The 15,760-nt window shown below is 41.8% G+C and overlaps 1 protein-coding gene across 1 annotated transcript; it reads left to right on the forward strand.

Moving 5' to 3' along the window:
- The first annotated feature begins 11,787 nt into the window (after positions 1-11,787).
- On the forward strand, positions 11,788-13,500 carry LOC142366624 (tripartite motif-containing protein 16-like). The gene has a single exon (XM_075448579.1). The coding sequence runs from the start codon at positions 11,788-11,790 to the stop codon at positions 13,498-13,500; it is 1,713 nt and encodes a 570-aa protein (XP_075304694.1).
- Positions 13,501-15,760: the final 2,260 nt, after the last annotated feature.

Genomic DNA, 15,760 nt, shown 5'->3' on the forward strand with positions numbered 1-15,760 from the left:
GACGGCCCTGATATTTCTTTATGTTCTGATTTTTACAGCCAAGACTTTCAGCTCAGTTTCATGTTGGAAGACTTTCTGTTGAGTCCAGACGCTCAGCTGACAACAAATGTCTGGATTCAAGGTGACGACGTGATTTAGATTCATCTCCCGAATCTTTTGATTTGTACTTCTGTTGATGGTTCAGTTTCTTTCAACCGTCTTTACCAAAACTGTTTAATCACAGAAAAAAAGCAGTTTTTTGTCTCTGGTTGCCTTTCTCAGCAGTGATTGTGTTTGTGTCGTCACACAGTGAAGAAAATCTATAACATGATGTAAATACAGGAAAAAGGGATTTTACCTTCTTATCTTGAAAATGTTTTGCTGAGTTGTGCTTAAAAAAAGCAGATTTTTGTCTCATTCTGGACTTTAGATGATTGAATGTGTTGTGTTGCTTCAGATATGAAGTTACTTCTGAATGATGCCTTCACTGTTTTTCTCTCTGGCTTCACAATGAGGCTCATTGATTGTAAAGTTTGAACTCAGATGTGATTAAAACTTCTTGTGTCTGATATCTGAGGTGTGGTCTCTCAGTCTGAAAGAAGCAACTCGCTCCGTCTCATTTTAAGCATCCGGACGCCATAACTGCTGTTTGATGCAGATTTATGTTGTTTTACTGAGAAGTTTCTTTGCTGCTGCTCAGCCGCTGACTGGCAGATTTTACACGTTAAGAACTCAAACATTAAAATGTGCAGTTTGGATTAAGTCCGGTCTCTGAGCTTCAGAAGTTTATACAACGCCCGGTGAAACCTAATACTGACCCACCTTCAGCCAGAGAATTTAAAGGTTTCTAAGTTTCAACTAAAGGAGGATTCACACTTTAAGAGCCAAGAGTTCCAGAGTTTCACAGCTTTATTAAAAAAAACAAAACGGTGTACACGAATAAAAACAGTTGTGCTGCAGAGAGGCCATCCTGGGCTTTCCAGTGATGTGTGATTTGTTGGGGTTTATCCACTAACTTACTGCTGTTGTGCCCATAAAACATGCTGGTCAGTATGGCAGCCATTTTGAAAAGGCCAGGAAAAACTTTTACCATCACTTCCTGTTTCCTTGTAAGTCGCTTTGGATAAAAAACGTCTGCTGATTGCATGAATGCAAATGTAAATGTAAGCTGAAGGATCCGGGGACTATTCCCTGTGGACACAGCTGCTGCTTTAACTGTGTTAAAGGCTTCTGGGATGGAGAAAGCTATGACATGTCGACGTGTGGTTTGGATCCGGCACAGATCCGTTATTCAGATTTTACATCTGCGCTCAATATGAAATCCACACACTCTTGTTTTTCAAAATAATTTACTTTTCTTACAGAAAAAAAGTCAATATCTGAGCTTAAGTCTAAGCAAACGCCTGCTGTTAAGGTGCACACATAACCGAACCCATACAGCAAAGGTGATGCAGCAAGCTCCAGTGTGGAATCAATCAATCAATCAATCTTTATTTATATAGCGCATTTCATACCACAGGCAACTCAATGTGCTTTACATAAAGACATACAGAAATACAGGTAAATAAAAACATAAATCAGGTAATTTTAGCCAAAAGTAAGATTGGTATAACTATAACAGAGCAAAAGTAAATTTAGCTAACAGTAAGATTGGTATAACTATAACAGAGCAAAAGTAAATTTAGCTAACAGTAGGATTGGTATAACTATAACAGGTAATTTGAGTAAACTAACAAAAGCTAACAAACATGGATAAACTTTCCTCTAAGAGGAAGCATGTAAAAATATAGCTAATAACAGAACGGTTGATATAATGAATGATAATGAATATATAATAATATATAATGAATATACCTTAAACCTTTGGAAGATACAAGCATTCATGTGTTGGATGTTTTTCTGGGTAAGGACCAGATGTGGAAGTCTACACAAAGGAAAGGGACTGAAATCGCCTAATTTACAACCAGCTTCGGCCTATGAAAGCTTTTGGGAGTGGATTTAGCAACAGACATTTGCCATAAAGTTGAGGGATGCATTAACAATTCAAGATGAACAAACAAAGAACCCTTTTTGGAGAAATGGGAGACTAACCCATTCCCTACCTTATCTGAACCAACAAATCAAAGCTGACATTTTACCCTCATTCCCCCCAGATAAGAGAACCAGATGCCTAAATAGGACTGAAATGACTTTACTCAGATTCTCTTTCAGCCGAATCTTAAAACTGTTTTAAATGTGTTTGATATCTTTGTACAAGTTCTTTCAGGTTCTCAGCGAAGTCACGAGATGCATTTAAAGGCGATTTTCACGATTGTGACTGAAAGCGTGGCGAAGAAATAATCTTGTTGGAAATGTGACTAACCCGCCTATGGAACCATATTGCCCCCTAGTGGTCTGTAGTGTTGAATAGTTAAATCCACAGAAAACCGAACACATACAGCAAAGGTGATCCACATGGTCTCAGGAGCATAGAGCCAATATTTTGACTAATGACAAATTATTCCACATCAAAACCACAATTATTTGTGTATAATTATGATAAATTTACTTTACAAAAGTATCAAAAGTACGTTTGTAATGTATGTCCTGAAGTATTGAATGTTCAGTAGCCAAGAATTTTGAGAATGATCAAATTCTATGATGTTATTTTCCCATAAATTCTGCAACATAAAGGTTATATTACAAAATATCATACATATCATTTGAACTGACGAGGCCTGGGCCGATAATCAATTAATCAATAAATCAATTAATCGCTCCATAAATTAAAATGAACTCAATTATTTTGCCGGCCTCGATATATTGCCATGTGCAATTGTTTATTGCTTGACTGGGACTGCTAAGTAGGCTTGCTGCTGGTTTAGTTTCACTATGTGATAACAGCCCCCACTTGAAACTAGTTTCAGCCAAGAAAGGCTAATTGGCTTTTACTCTGTGGGAGGGGTCTGCACTCCTGGCAGGCAATTAGCAATTAGTGAAGCAGTACAAAGTAACTCCTGTTCTAGGAAGGGTCTTCAAGCGAAGGACCAAGGACCATCTTCTTCTGGACGGCACCTGTAAGTGTAAAGTTCCATCATTTGACTAACCATGTGCTTCATTCCCGTTCTTTCCTCTGCATCTTTTATTACAAACAAACAAACATGGCCAAGAAAAACAGCCCGTTTGAAATCATGCAGACATGAAGGAAAATGCAGATAAAAGCTGAATTCATTTATTTTATTTGTTTTTATATTGTACTTCACATTAGGACACATCACTACTGAGCAGGGGTGGAAAGTAACGAATTACATTTACTCACGTTACTGTAATTGAGTACTTTTTATGAGTAATTTGTAATTTTCTGAGTAGTTTTTGAAATGTGTAATTTTTACTTTTACTCGAGTACATTTTGACCCAAGTACTTTTACTTCGCTACATTTGAAACCCCTCACGTTACTGAGTAAAACAAATATTTATGGTGAAAATTTAAATGCGGGCGGAAATTTAAACAGCTGTCCCGGAACTGAAAGTCAATAGCTGGGTTTCACTTGACGTCACTTCTGTATTTTCTAAGCACGCGAACCTAAGTGGTGGGCAACTGGAGCTGGGTCCCATTGAAAACACTGTGTTTTGTCTGCCATTTTTTTTGCCCAAAATGCCTCAGTTTTGTGCCGTTTTTGGATGTTGCAATCGGCCTAACCAAGAGAAGGGAAAGGGTTACTATCGGGTACCGAAGGTAATCGCCCATAGAGGTGAGAAATGGAAAAAAACTCACAGAACAACGCCGTAAAAAGTGGATAGTTAACCTACGTTTACAGACTGGAGGAACTGAATCTGCAAATGCTCGTGTCTGCGGTGACCACTTCGTCAAAGGTATGCGCAAAATCTAACTATTTTGTAGTAGTGCAGTAAAGTATTATGTTGTTAAATGCCAATCAACAGTAATGTAATACGGGCTACATTTGGGCTTTGTTTTGAAGGCTTCCCCAGCGCGTTGTTGGCTACTGAGTCAGTGGACTGGGCTCCGACGTCAGTATTTGGATATTTGGATCTCGGCATTTTATCAAAACATAAACATTTTTATTGTTATTCCACAATGAAGTCCCGCAGGTCAGAGGGTTCTGGGGAATTGGAGGGGTACCTTGCCTGTGTGTCGGAGAGCATGGACCTGCTGAACTCCTTCCCAAACATTAAGAAGCCGTCTCTGAAACTCAACACAGGCCTTCCAGCCTCAGCTGCCTGTGAGAGGCTTTTTAGTTCAGCCGGGTTGCTCTTCACAGCAAAGAGAGCAAGACTTACAGCAAAAAACTTCGAAAATCAGCTGCTGCTGAAATTGAACAAGAGCTTTTCTGGTCTAAAGTTGTAGATTATTGGCAGATTTGTGGGATCCTGTAGGCACTGTATTTTGTATAGTGGGATCCTGTGAGCATTTTGTTTTATTTTGAGATGTGGGATCCTGTGGCATTTTATTGTGAATAGTGGGATCCTGTGGCATTTTAGTTTGATTTGTGGTATCCTGTGGGCACTTAATTTTGTGTGCATTTTGTTTTTTTAATACTTTGATTGTAGTTTAAATTTCTTTATTCTTATCATAGTGTTGTCCATTGGACAATAGGACTGAAAATTGTTTGCACTTTATTCAATTCAAAAATACTTTATTTATCCCAGAGGGAAATTAAATGTTGATGTAACTCAATTAAATCAAGGAGTTATTATAGATGCTGATGGCTGTGGGCAGGAAAGATTTCCTGTAGCGGTCCGTTTTGCATCCAAACTGAAGAAGCCTTTGACTGAAGAGACTCTGTTTTCCGATGACAGTCTCATGGAGAGGATGTTCAGGGTTGTCCATAATTATGGTACAAGTTGTGACTGTCCTTGTGAGGAAGTATGTTCCTGAGCCCAGTTGATCTTTTGCAAGTGTGGATGTGCACTTTAATACACCTCGAAATAGATTAAAACAACTTGTACTGAATTTGATTCATGACTCATCCTTTTTTGCATTAAGAAACTGAAAGTAATTAAGTAACTTTTACTCAAATTACATTTTAAATGAAGTAATTTTGTACTTTTACTCAAGTAAATTTTGAGATGGGTAATTTTACTTTTACTCGGAGTAGAATTTAGGCAAAGTAAAGATACTTTTACTTAATTACAATTTTTCAGTACTCTTTCCACCTCTGCTACTGAGTGAGTTTCACTTCCTCAAAGCTGAAACTGCTCTGAGCTCTGAGCTATAAATCACGTGTCTGTGCAGAGAACTGATCCCGTCAGCTCTGATACGTCACTACAGGTCGGATACGCCCATCATCAACCTGCAGATCTGAAGGGGAGGGAACAAGGAGACTGAAGGGGGGGGGACAAGGAGACTGAAGGGGAGGAAACAAGGAGACTGACGGGGAGGAAACAAGGAGACTGAAGGGGAGGAAACAAGGAGACTGAAGGGGAGGAAACAAGGAGACTGAAGGGGAGGGCACAAGGAATCTGAAGGGGAAGGAACAAGGAAAGGTGTGGGCAGAGCGGAGCTGCTGTGGGTGAGAGCAGGAGGAACAGGGAGGTTATCAGAGTTCAGTCCATTCAATTCTATCTGGGACTACTAATCAGTCCAAGACCAAAGATTAGTTTGAATTGTTTGAATATCTGCTTCTCAGTTTTCCCCAAAGTGGAAACCCCAGAAACCTCTTGTGTTTGTTGTTGTGTATCGTCCACCTGGCCCTTATTCTGAGTTCCTGTCTGAGTTCTCAGAGTTTTTATCCCAGTTGGTGCTGAGTACAGATAAAGTCATTGTAGTGGGTGACTCTAATATTCATGTAGATGTTGGAAATGACAGCCTGAATATGAACTTTAATTCTATATGAGACTCTGTTGGATTTCCTCAGAGTGTTCACAGACCGACTCACTGCCTTAATCACACCCTTGATCTTGTGCTGACTTATGGCGTTGAGAGTGAACAGTTAACAGTGTTCCCTCATAACTCTCTCTGAACATTTCTTGATGACCTTTGAGTTTACAATACTTGACTAAACAGCTTCTGAGAAGGAATGTACATATAGAAGGTGTCTATCAGAGGATGCTGTAACCAGATTTAATTATAATCACAGCTGCTTTAAAGCAGACTGCAAGAAAGCTGGAGAGACAGTGGCGTTCCTCTAATTTAGAAGAGTCTCAATTAGTCTGGAAAGATAGTTTAATAACGTATAAGAAAGCCCTTCGTAAAGCTAGAACTGCTTATTATTCATCATTGATAGAAGAGAATAAGAACAATCCCAGGTTTCTCTTCAGCACTGTAGCCAGTCTGACAAAGAGTCCGAGCTCTGCTGAGCCAGTTATTCCTTTAACTCTCAGCAGTGATGATTTCATGAGCTTCTTTATTAATAAAATTGTTTCTATCAGAGAGAAGATTGATGGAGTCCTTCCCACTATTATCAGTGATATATCATCAAGTACAGCAGCTTTAGAAGTATCTTTAGAACCTGATTTGTATTCAGACGGCTTCTGTCCAGTTGATCTCTCTGAACTAACAACAGCAATAGTCTCTTCTAAACCATCAACTTGTGTTTTAGACCCAATCCCAACCAGACTGTTCAAGGAGGTTTTCCCATTAATCAAAACTTCCATATTGGATTGGATCAATCTCTTTGTTGACAGGATATGTACCTCATTGGTAACTTTCAGCAGTGCTGTTTCTGGGCTGTGATGCACTCTGAATCCTGACTGAAACTCTTCAAACAGATTATTTCTGTGTAAATGATCACAAAGCTAAGCTGCAACTAATTTTTCAAGAACTTTTGGAGATTGGATATAGGTCGATAATTAGCCAAAACTTCTGAATCTAGAGTAGGTTTTTTTAAGGAAAAGGTTTGATTACAGCAACTATAAAAGTCTGAGGTAAGTATCCTCCCAGATAGCAAACAGAGTCCGGGACGGATCCGTTCCGGATTTAGGGTAGACTCAGGAACGGATCCGGAAAACGGACCCGGATTGGAGTCCACTTGCACACCGGAACAGATCCGGAACAGATCCAGATCACGGATCCGCCCTGGACCCTATCCGGATCCACACATTAAGTGCTACATCCGGCCCGGATCCGTTTCAGATCTGTTCATAGATCACATCATCCGGCCCGGATCCGTTTTGGATCTGTTCATAGATCACATCATCCGGCCCGGATCCGTTTTGGATCCGTTCATAGATCACATCATCCGGCCCGGATCCGTTTTGGATCTGTTCATAGAACACATCATCCGGCCCGGATCCGTTTCGGATCCGTTTATGATACTTATAACGGAGGTGGACTCATTTGGTCCCGAACCTTTATTTATTATGAATTTATTAACAAAAGTAGAAACAGATAAAAACTTGCTTACCAAGCAGAAATGACTCCATAAAAACCCCACCAGTTTAGCCTTATACACCAGAAAATTATATATTGTGAAGCTGCAAAAGACCTAAAATTTGGTTATTATTACGAGTAAATTTACAGTTTTGAGGCTGCACAGTGGTGCAGTTGGTAGCACTGTTGCAGGTGTTAGAATCCAGCCAGGGGTCTTTCTGTATGTGGTTTGCATGTTCTCCCTGTATATGCGTTCTCTCTGGGTACTTCATCTCATCTGCTATCCATTGTGCTGTACTGCTCTCCCTGCCTCCCTCATCCTCCATACCAGGACAGTAACCTCCACCAACCTCCCTGGAGCTATATGGGACATTAGAGTATGATTGTGATCATATGATTGGTTGGATACAACCAATTAAGTGGAATTGAGTTCACTTAAAAGAGCTGGCACAAACACCAGATTGACCAACACATCACTACAATTGGCTAATAAAGATAATGGACACAAAAAAACGTGAAAAAATGTGATGGAAATTCTTAAATTTATTTATGAATACTCACATACTCATTTAAATGAAAAAAATAAATAAACAAGAACTGGCATAACATGTGATGTGCTGTGCGTAGACATGGTCAGCAGGGTGAACCTCCTGTACTGTGTCTCCTTGAGGTTCCCCTATCTGCTGCCACGTTGAACCACCGGATCATAAATCATAATCAAATCAAATTTATTTATATAGCACATTTCATGTACAAACAATTCAAAGTGCTTTACATAAAATAAAAGCATTGCAGCAGGGAGTGTAAGAAGCATTAAAAATACATAAAAGAATATAAAGAGAAACAAATAAAATCATTGAAATGAATTTAAAAACAAGCAACAGTCCAGATAAGTTCAAAGATATCGTGCAGATTTCATGCATAGACACATGAGAACAGAAATGTTTTTAACCTGGATTTAAAAATGTCTCCATTTGGTGAAAGTTTAATCTCCACTGGCAGTTTGTTCCACTTGTTTGCAGCATAACAGCTAAATGCTGCTTCTCCATGTTTAGTCTGGACTCTGGACTGGACCAGCTGACCTGAGTCCTTGGATCTCAGAGCTCTGCTGGCTTTATATTCTCTGAACATATATGGATGGCATGCTTGCAGACATCATGTTCAGTGGAAGCACGAGCGACAGGATTTTTTCTGACAGAATCTGTAATCACAAAATTAGATTTTCAATTAAGTTATCATCATCTGCCATCATAGTCACAATTTGTAATGTGACAGGATACACATAGTGATGCACTCCAAAACAGACAATCTGTCACATACTTCAGACATAGAATTTCTAAATTTAGGAATGCAGTTTAAGACTAACAAAAATAACCTGTGTATAGTCAACTTAGATGAATGAATGATGAGTGAATGATATAGTGACCAAAACTACCAGGGTTAACTCAAATCTACATTACCTACCGGCAATATGCTATGTGAGCTAGCTAACCACGCTCGCTATGCTATATGCTATATATATTATATATCGCTATGGTATGCTATATCGCTATGGTATGCTTTATCACTATGGTATGCTATATCGCTATGCTATATTACAAAGTTAAAAGTTAAATCATAGAGACAGATTCACCCACTTTCCATCTGCATAAACAAGCACATATTAACAGTTTACTTACAGTGTAGGAAGTTTACTTACAGTATACGATCTGCCGAAGGAGTCGTTTCGCTGTTGCTTTCCAACTTCGAATTACACTGTAACAAAGAATGGTGCGGATTGAGGCGGGTTGAGCGGTTGATCAGGACGGCGGATCTGCCCACTGCTATCTGGGGAATATTTTGCAACTCATAGGTTACTTTCAGAACGGCAGAGTATTGCGGCCTCTTTCTCATAAATGTGCTCGAGCTCAGGGCAAAATATCTCGCACTGCAACATTTTCTCCCTGTATTGAAGGGGCGGCATGTTTTCGTCCGCTCAGACAGCACCTCAGCAGTGTATCACATAAATCATCAGGGTGGCACCAGGTCCAAGCAGCGGCTGCAGGTGTCACAGCAGCTCCTAACGTGGGCATTTCCCCACTGCCTGAGCCTCAGGGCCGTACACCTCCCAGGTGTACAGAACAGTGTGGCGGATGTTCTCTCCCACCAAGGGCTGCCACAGGGCGACTGGAGCTGATTTGGAGCTGATATGCCAAAGCAGAGGTGGATGTTTTTGCCTCAGAAAACATCCACAGATTGTCCCCTTTGGTACTCGCTGATGGGGGGGACCAGCCCTCTGGGACAGGATGCCTTGGCTCATGTTTGGCCACCCCGTCTTCTTTATGCCTTTCCTCCAATTCCGCTCATTCGTGTGACGCTGCTACTGGTGGCCCCCAACTGAACAGGGCGGCCATGGTTTCCAGTGCTGCTGAAACTACTCCAGGAGGATCCATGGCGCCTCCCAAGGAGACCGGACCTCCTCTCTCAGCTGGGTGGACGTGTATGGCATCCGGATCCGGATTGCCTTCAGCTTTGGGTCTGGCCATTGGGAGCCAGGACCCAACCTGGCATCCTGTGACCAGTCGGTGATCCACACGGCAGCGTTCTGGATGAGCTGCAGATGTTTAATGCTCCTTTTGGGAAGTCCAGTTAAAAGAGCGTTACAGTGATTGAGTCTACTGGAGATGAATGCATGGATGAGTTTCTCCTGGTCTGTTTGGGAGAGGAAACCTTTAACTCTGTTGATGTTTCTGATGTGGTAAAAAGCTGCCTTGGTGACAGCTTTGATGTGGCTGCTGAAAGTCAGATCTGAGTCTATCAACACTCCGAGGTTACCAACTTGGTCAGTGATTATAAGGTCCCGAGTCTCAAGATATTTACCAACGCTGATCCTCTTCTCTTTGCTACCAAACAGAATGATCTCAGTTTTGTCTTCATTTAATTGTAAAAAATTCTCTCTCATCCAGGTGTTTACTTCCTCCAGACACTGACACAGTACGTCTGCTGGGATGAGGTCGCCATGGTGACAGAGACACATAAAGTTGTGTATCGTCTGCATAACTGTGATAATTGATGTTAAAGTTCTGCAATATCTGACCCAAAGGGAGCATATACAAGTTAAACAGAAGAGGTCCAAGAATTGACCCCTGGGGGACTCCACAAGTCATGGCCACTCGCTCAGATTCATAGCTGCCAACTGTAACAAAATAACTCCGGCCTTCTAAGTAGGACCTGAACCAGTTAAGGACCGCTCCAGAAAGTCCAACCCAGTTTTCCAGCCTGTGCAACAGGATTCTGTGATCTACAGTATCAAACGCAGCGCTGAGGTCCAACAGAACCAGGACTGAAACATTACCAGAATCAGTATTCAACCTGATGTCGTTTAACACTTTGACCAGAGCTGTTTCAGTGCTGTGATGACGTCTGAAGCCTGATTGAAACTTATCAAGACTTCCACTTTCATTCAGAAGGTCGTTGAGCTGGTTAAATACAACTTTCTCAATAATTTTAGATATAAAAGAGAGATTAGAGACAGGTCTGTAGCTGTTCATCATAGAGGCGTCTAGAGTTCTCTTCTTTAGGAGTGGCTTAATGGCAGCTGTCTTTAGTGACTTGGGAAAAATGCCTGATGCCAGTGAGCTGTTAACTATTCGTAGGAGATCACTTTCTACTGAGGTAAAAACAGTTTTTAAAAGTCGGATGGTATTATGTCCAGAGTGCAAGTTGTTGATTTCAGATGCCGAACTGTTTCCTCCAGGATTTTAAAATCAACAATATTAACTTGTGAGATAACGTCAGAATATGTACATTCCTTATCAGAAGCTGTTTAGTCAAGTATTGTAAACTCAAAGGTCATCAAGAAATGTTCAGATAAGAGAGAGTTATGAGGGAACACTGTTAACTGTTCACTCTCAATGCCATAAGTCAGCACAAGATCAAGGGTGTGATTAAGGCAGTGAGTCGGTCTGTGAACACTCTGAGGAAATCCAACAGAGTCTAATATAGAATTAAAGTTCATATTCAGGCTGTCATTTCCAACATCTACATGAATATTAGAGTCACCCACTACAATGACTTTATCTGTACTCAGCACCAACTGGGATAAAAACTCTGAGAACTCAGATAGGAACTCAGAATAAGGGCCAGGTGGACGATACACAACAACAAACACAAGAGGTTTCTGTGGTTTCCACTTTGGGGAAAACTGAGAAGCAGATATTCAAAAGAGCTCAAACTAATCTTTGGTCTTGGACTGATTAGTAGTCCCAGATAGAATTGAATGGACTGAACTCTGATAACCTCCCTGTTCCTCCTGCTCACACCCACAGCAGCTCCGCTCTGTCCACACCTTTCCTTGTTCCCTCCCCTTCAGATCTGCAGCTCATGATGGGCGTAACCAACAGGAGGGGAGCTGATAGGCTCTGTTCTCTGCACCGACACGTCATTTATAGCTCAGAGCTCAGAGCAGTTTCAGCTTTGAGGAAGTGAAACTCACTCAGTCGCTGCTGCTAAACGGTGAAATGGCGCAGAAAGGAGTTCAGCTGGAAGGAGAAATTCTCCAGTGTTCGATCTGTTTGGATCTGCTGAAGGATCCGGTGACTATTCCCTGTGGACACAGCTACTGCTTTCACTGTGTTAAAGGCTTCTGGGATGGAGAGGATCAGAAGGGAATCCACAGCTGCCCTCAGTGCAGGCAGACATTCACAGCGAGGCCTGTCCTGGGGAAAAGCACCATGTTAGCAGCTTTAGTGGAGCAGCTGAAGAAGACTGGACTCCAAGCTGCTCCTGCTGATCACTGCTATGCTGGAGCTGAAGATGTGGCCTGTGATGTCTGCTCTGGGAGGAAGCTGAAAGCCACCAAGTCCTGTTTAGTCTGCCTGGCCTCTTACTGTGAGGAACACCTTCAGCCTCATTATGATTCAGCTCCATTCAGGAAACACAAGCTGGTGGAGCCCTCCAAGAAGCTCCAGGAGAACATCTGCTCTGATCACGATGAGGTGATGAAGATTTTCTGCCGTACTGATCAGAAGTGCATCTGTTATCTCTGCTTAATGGATGAACATAAAGGCCACGACACAGTGTCAGCTGCAGCAGAAAGGACTGAGAGGCAGAGAGAGCTGGAGGGGAGTCGGCAGCAGATCCAGCAGAGAATCCAGGACGCAGAGAAAGATGTGAAGCTGCTTCAGCAGGAGCTGGAGGCCATCCATCAGTCTGCTGATAAAACAGAGGAGCACAGCCAGAAGATCTTCAGCCAGCTGATCCGTCTCCTCCAGAAAAGAAGCTCTGATGTGAAGCAGCAGATCAGATCCCAGCAGGAAGCCGAAGGGAGGCGAGTCAAAGAGCTTCAGGAGAAGCTGGAGCAGGAGATCACTGAGCTGAAGAGGAAAGATGCTGAGCTGCAGCAGCTCTCACACACAGAGGATCACAGCCAGTTTCTGCTCAGCTGCCCCTCAGTGGCAGCACTCAGGGGGGCTACACACTCATCCAGCATCCAGATCCGTCCTCTGAGGCACTTTGAGGATGTGACAGCAGCTGTGTCAGAGCTCAGAGATAAACTACAGGACATCCTGAGAGAGGAATGGGCCAACATCTCACTGAGAGTCACTGAAGTGGATGTTTTACTGTCACAGCCAGAACCAGAACCAGAACCAGGACCAGGACCAGAGAGCAGAGCTGGATTCTTAAGATATTCATGTGAAATCACACTGGATCCAAACACAGCACACAGACAGCTGTTACTGTCAGAGGGGAACAGAAAAGTGACAGTAATGAAACAACATCAGTCTTATTCTGATCATCCAGACAGATTCACTGTATATCCTCAGGTCCTGAGCAGAGAGAGTCTGACTGGACGTTGTTACTGGGAGGTGGAGATGGGAGGAAGAGGAGTTTATGTAGCAGTCGCATACAAGAACATCAGCAGAGCAGGATGGGGGAATGAATGTAGATTTGGTTCTAGTGACAAATCTTGGGCATTAAAATGTGACCAAAGCAGTTATTCATTTTGGTACAACAACAAGGGAACCTCCATCTCAGGTCCTCGGGCCTCCAGAGTGGGAGTGTACCTGGATCACAGAGCAGGTATTCTGTCCTTCTACAGCGTCTCTGGAACCATGACTCTCCTCCACAGAGTCCAGACCACATTCACTCAGCCGCTCTATGCTGGAGTTTGGATTCCTGGGATTCTTGGGTTGTTGTTTGTTCCAGGAAGAAGTTGCAAATTTATCACCTGAAAAAGGAAGCAGCTGAAGGTGCAGTGAGTTTTAGGCTACGGCTACACGGAAACGTTTTTCACTGTAACCGATACTTTTTCTTATCGTTTGGCTGTCGCAGCCACACGGAGCCGGCGTTCCCACTACCCCAAAACGATAGTTTTGGAGAACGGGTTCCAGAGTGGGAAGATCTGTGAACTGCGTTGTTTCGTTTCCATTGTTACAGCCAAAACGGATTTGTTTACATCTGCGTCACAGCCACATGGCCAGTGACCAGAACAAAAAGCGGCTTCCATTCAAAATCCGGAAGAAGAAGACAACACAACAAGGACAGACAGCGATCATCATGGACCCCACAACTTTGATAGCAGCACTGCTGCAGACACTGCTAACTACAGCGGCGTTGTTGAAGGAACGTGAGCTTCGCGCTGGTAGAAGTAGGGGCGTACACGCATGCGCATTGCTTCTTCTATTGTTCTGGTGTAACTGGTGGTGGTGGCTTACAGCGCACATAGAGGTGTGGCGTGTGTACTGCATCGTTTTCAGCGTTTTCAGCGTTTCCAGCTTTCCTGTGTGGTCGCAATAATTTTCGTACCTGTTTTAAAAAAAAAAAACTTGTTTCGTTTCCGTGTAGCCTTAATCTGTGAGTTTTCATTTTGACTCATTCTGTGAAATCCTTTAAAAAAAAACAAAAAAAACATCTGACAAAATCACCGTTCACGTACACTGTGACGAATATATTTATAATACGTATATTTACGGTGGATTTACAACAGTATCCAACTGTATTTTATAATAACTGTAAAATACTGTTGAATATTCATCCCTCACATGTAAATTCACAGTTAAATCAGTCATTTAACAATACCATTAGATAACTGTAATTTAACAGCATAAAACAGTATTTGTAGTTCTCCTGCTGCCATATACTGTAATCCAAATAATAATAATAAATAAAATCAAACAGAAAGGCAACTCCAGCTACAGTGAGCACTTCTTTCATAGCTTTTGCCTTGAGCTCATTATTGTTTTATCTGTAAAACGCAGAGAGATCGGCCGTCATTCAAACTGTGATTCAGCAGTAGTTTATCTTTTGATTTGTAGTTCTGTTGATGGTTCAGTTTCTTTCAACCGTCTTTACCAAAACTGTTTAATCACAGAAAAAAAGCAGTTTCTTTGCCTCTGGTTGCCTTTCTCAGCAGTGATTGTGTTTGTGTCGTCACACAGTGAAGAAAATCTATAACATGATGTAAATACAGGAAAAAGGGATTTTACCTTCTTATCTTGAAAATGTTTTGCTGAGTTGTGCTTAAAAAAAGCAGATTTTTGTCTCATTCTGGACTTTAGATGATTGAATGTGTTGTGTTGCTTCAGATATGAAGTTACTTCTGAATGATGCCTTCACTGTTTTTCTCTCTGGCTTCACAATGAGGCTCATTGATTGTAAAGTTTGAACTCAGATGTGATTAAAACTTCTTGTGTCTGATATCTGAGGTGTGGTCTCTCAGTCTGAAAGAAGCAACTCGTTCCGTCTCATTTTAAGCATCCGGACGCCATAACTGCTGTTTGATGCAGATTTATGTTGTTTTACTGAGAAGTTTCTTTGCTGCTGCTCAGCCGCTGACTGGCAGATTTTACAAGTTAAGAACTCAAACATTAAAATGTGCAGTTTGGATTAAGTTCGGTCTCTAAGCTTCAGAAGTTTATACAACGCCCGGTGAAACCTAATACTGACCCACCTTCAGCCAGAGAATTTAAAGGTTTCTAAGTTTCAACTAAAGGAGGATTCACACTTTAAGAGCCAAGAGTTCCAGAGTTTCACAGCTTTATTCAAAAAACAAAACAGTGTACAAGAATAAAAACAGTTGTGCTGCAGAGAGGGCATCCTGGGCTTTCCAGTGATGTGTGATTTGTTGGGGTTTATCCACTAACTTACTGCTGTTGTGCCCATAAAGCATGCTGGTCAGTATGGCAGCCATTTTGAAAAGCCCAGGAAAAACTTTTACCATCACTTCCTGTTTCCTTGTAAGTCGCTTTGGATAAAAAACGTCTGCTGATTGCATAAATGCAAATGTAAATGTAAACTGAAGGATCCGGTGACTATTCCCTGTGGACACAGCTGCTGCTTTAACTGTGTTAAAGGCTTCTGGGATGGAGAAAGCTATGACATGTCGACGTGTGGTTTGGATCCGGCACAGATCCGTTATTCAGATTTTACATCTGCGCTCAATATGAAATCCACACACTCTTGTTGTTCAAAATAATTTATTTTTCTTACAGA

Source organism: Odontesthes bonariensis, chromosome 17 (genome assembly GCF_027942865.1).
Source record: "Odontesthes bonariensis isolate fOdoBon6 chromosome 17, fOdoBon6.hap1, whole genome shotgun sequence".
NCBI lineage: Eukaryota > Metazoa > Chordata > Actinopteri > Atheriniformes > Atherinopsidae > Odontesthes > Odontesthes bonariensis.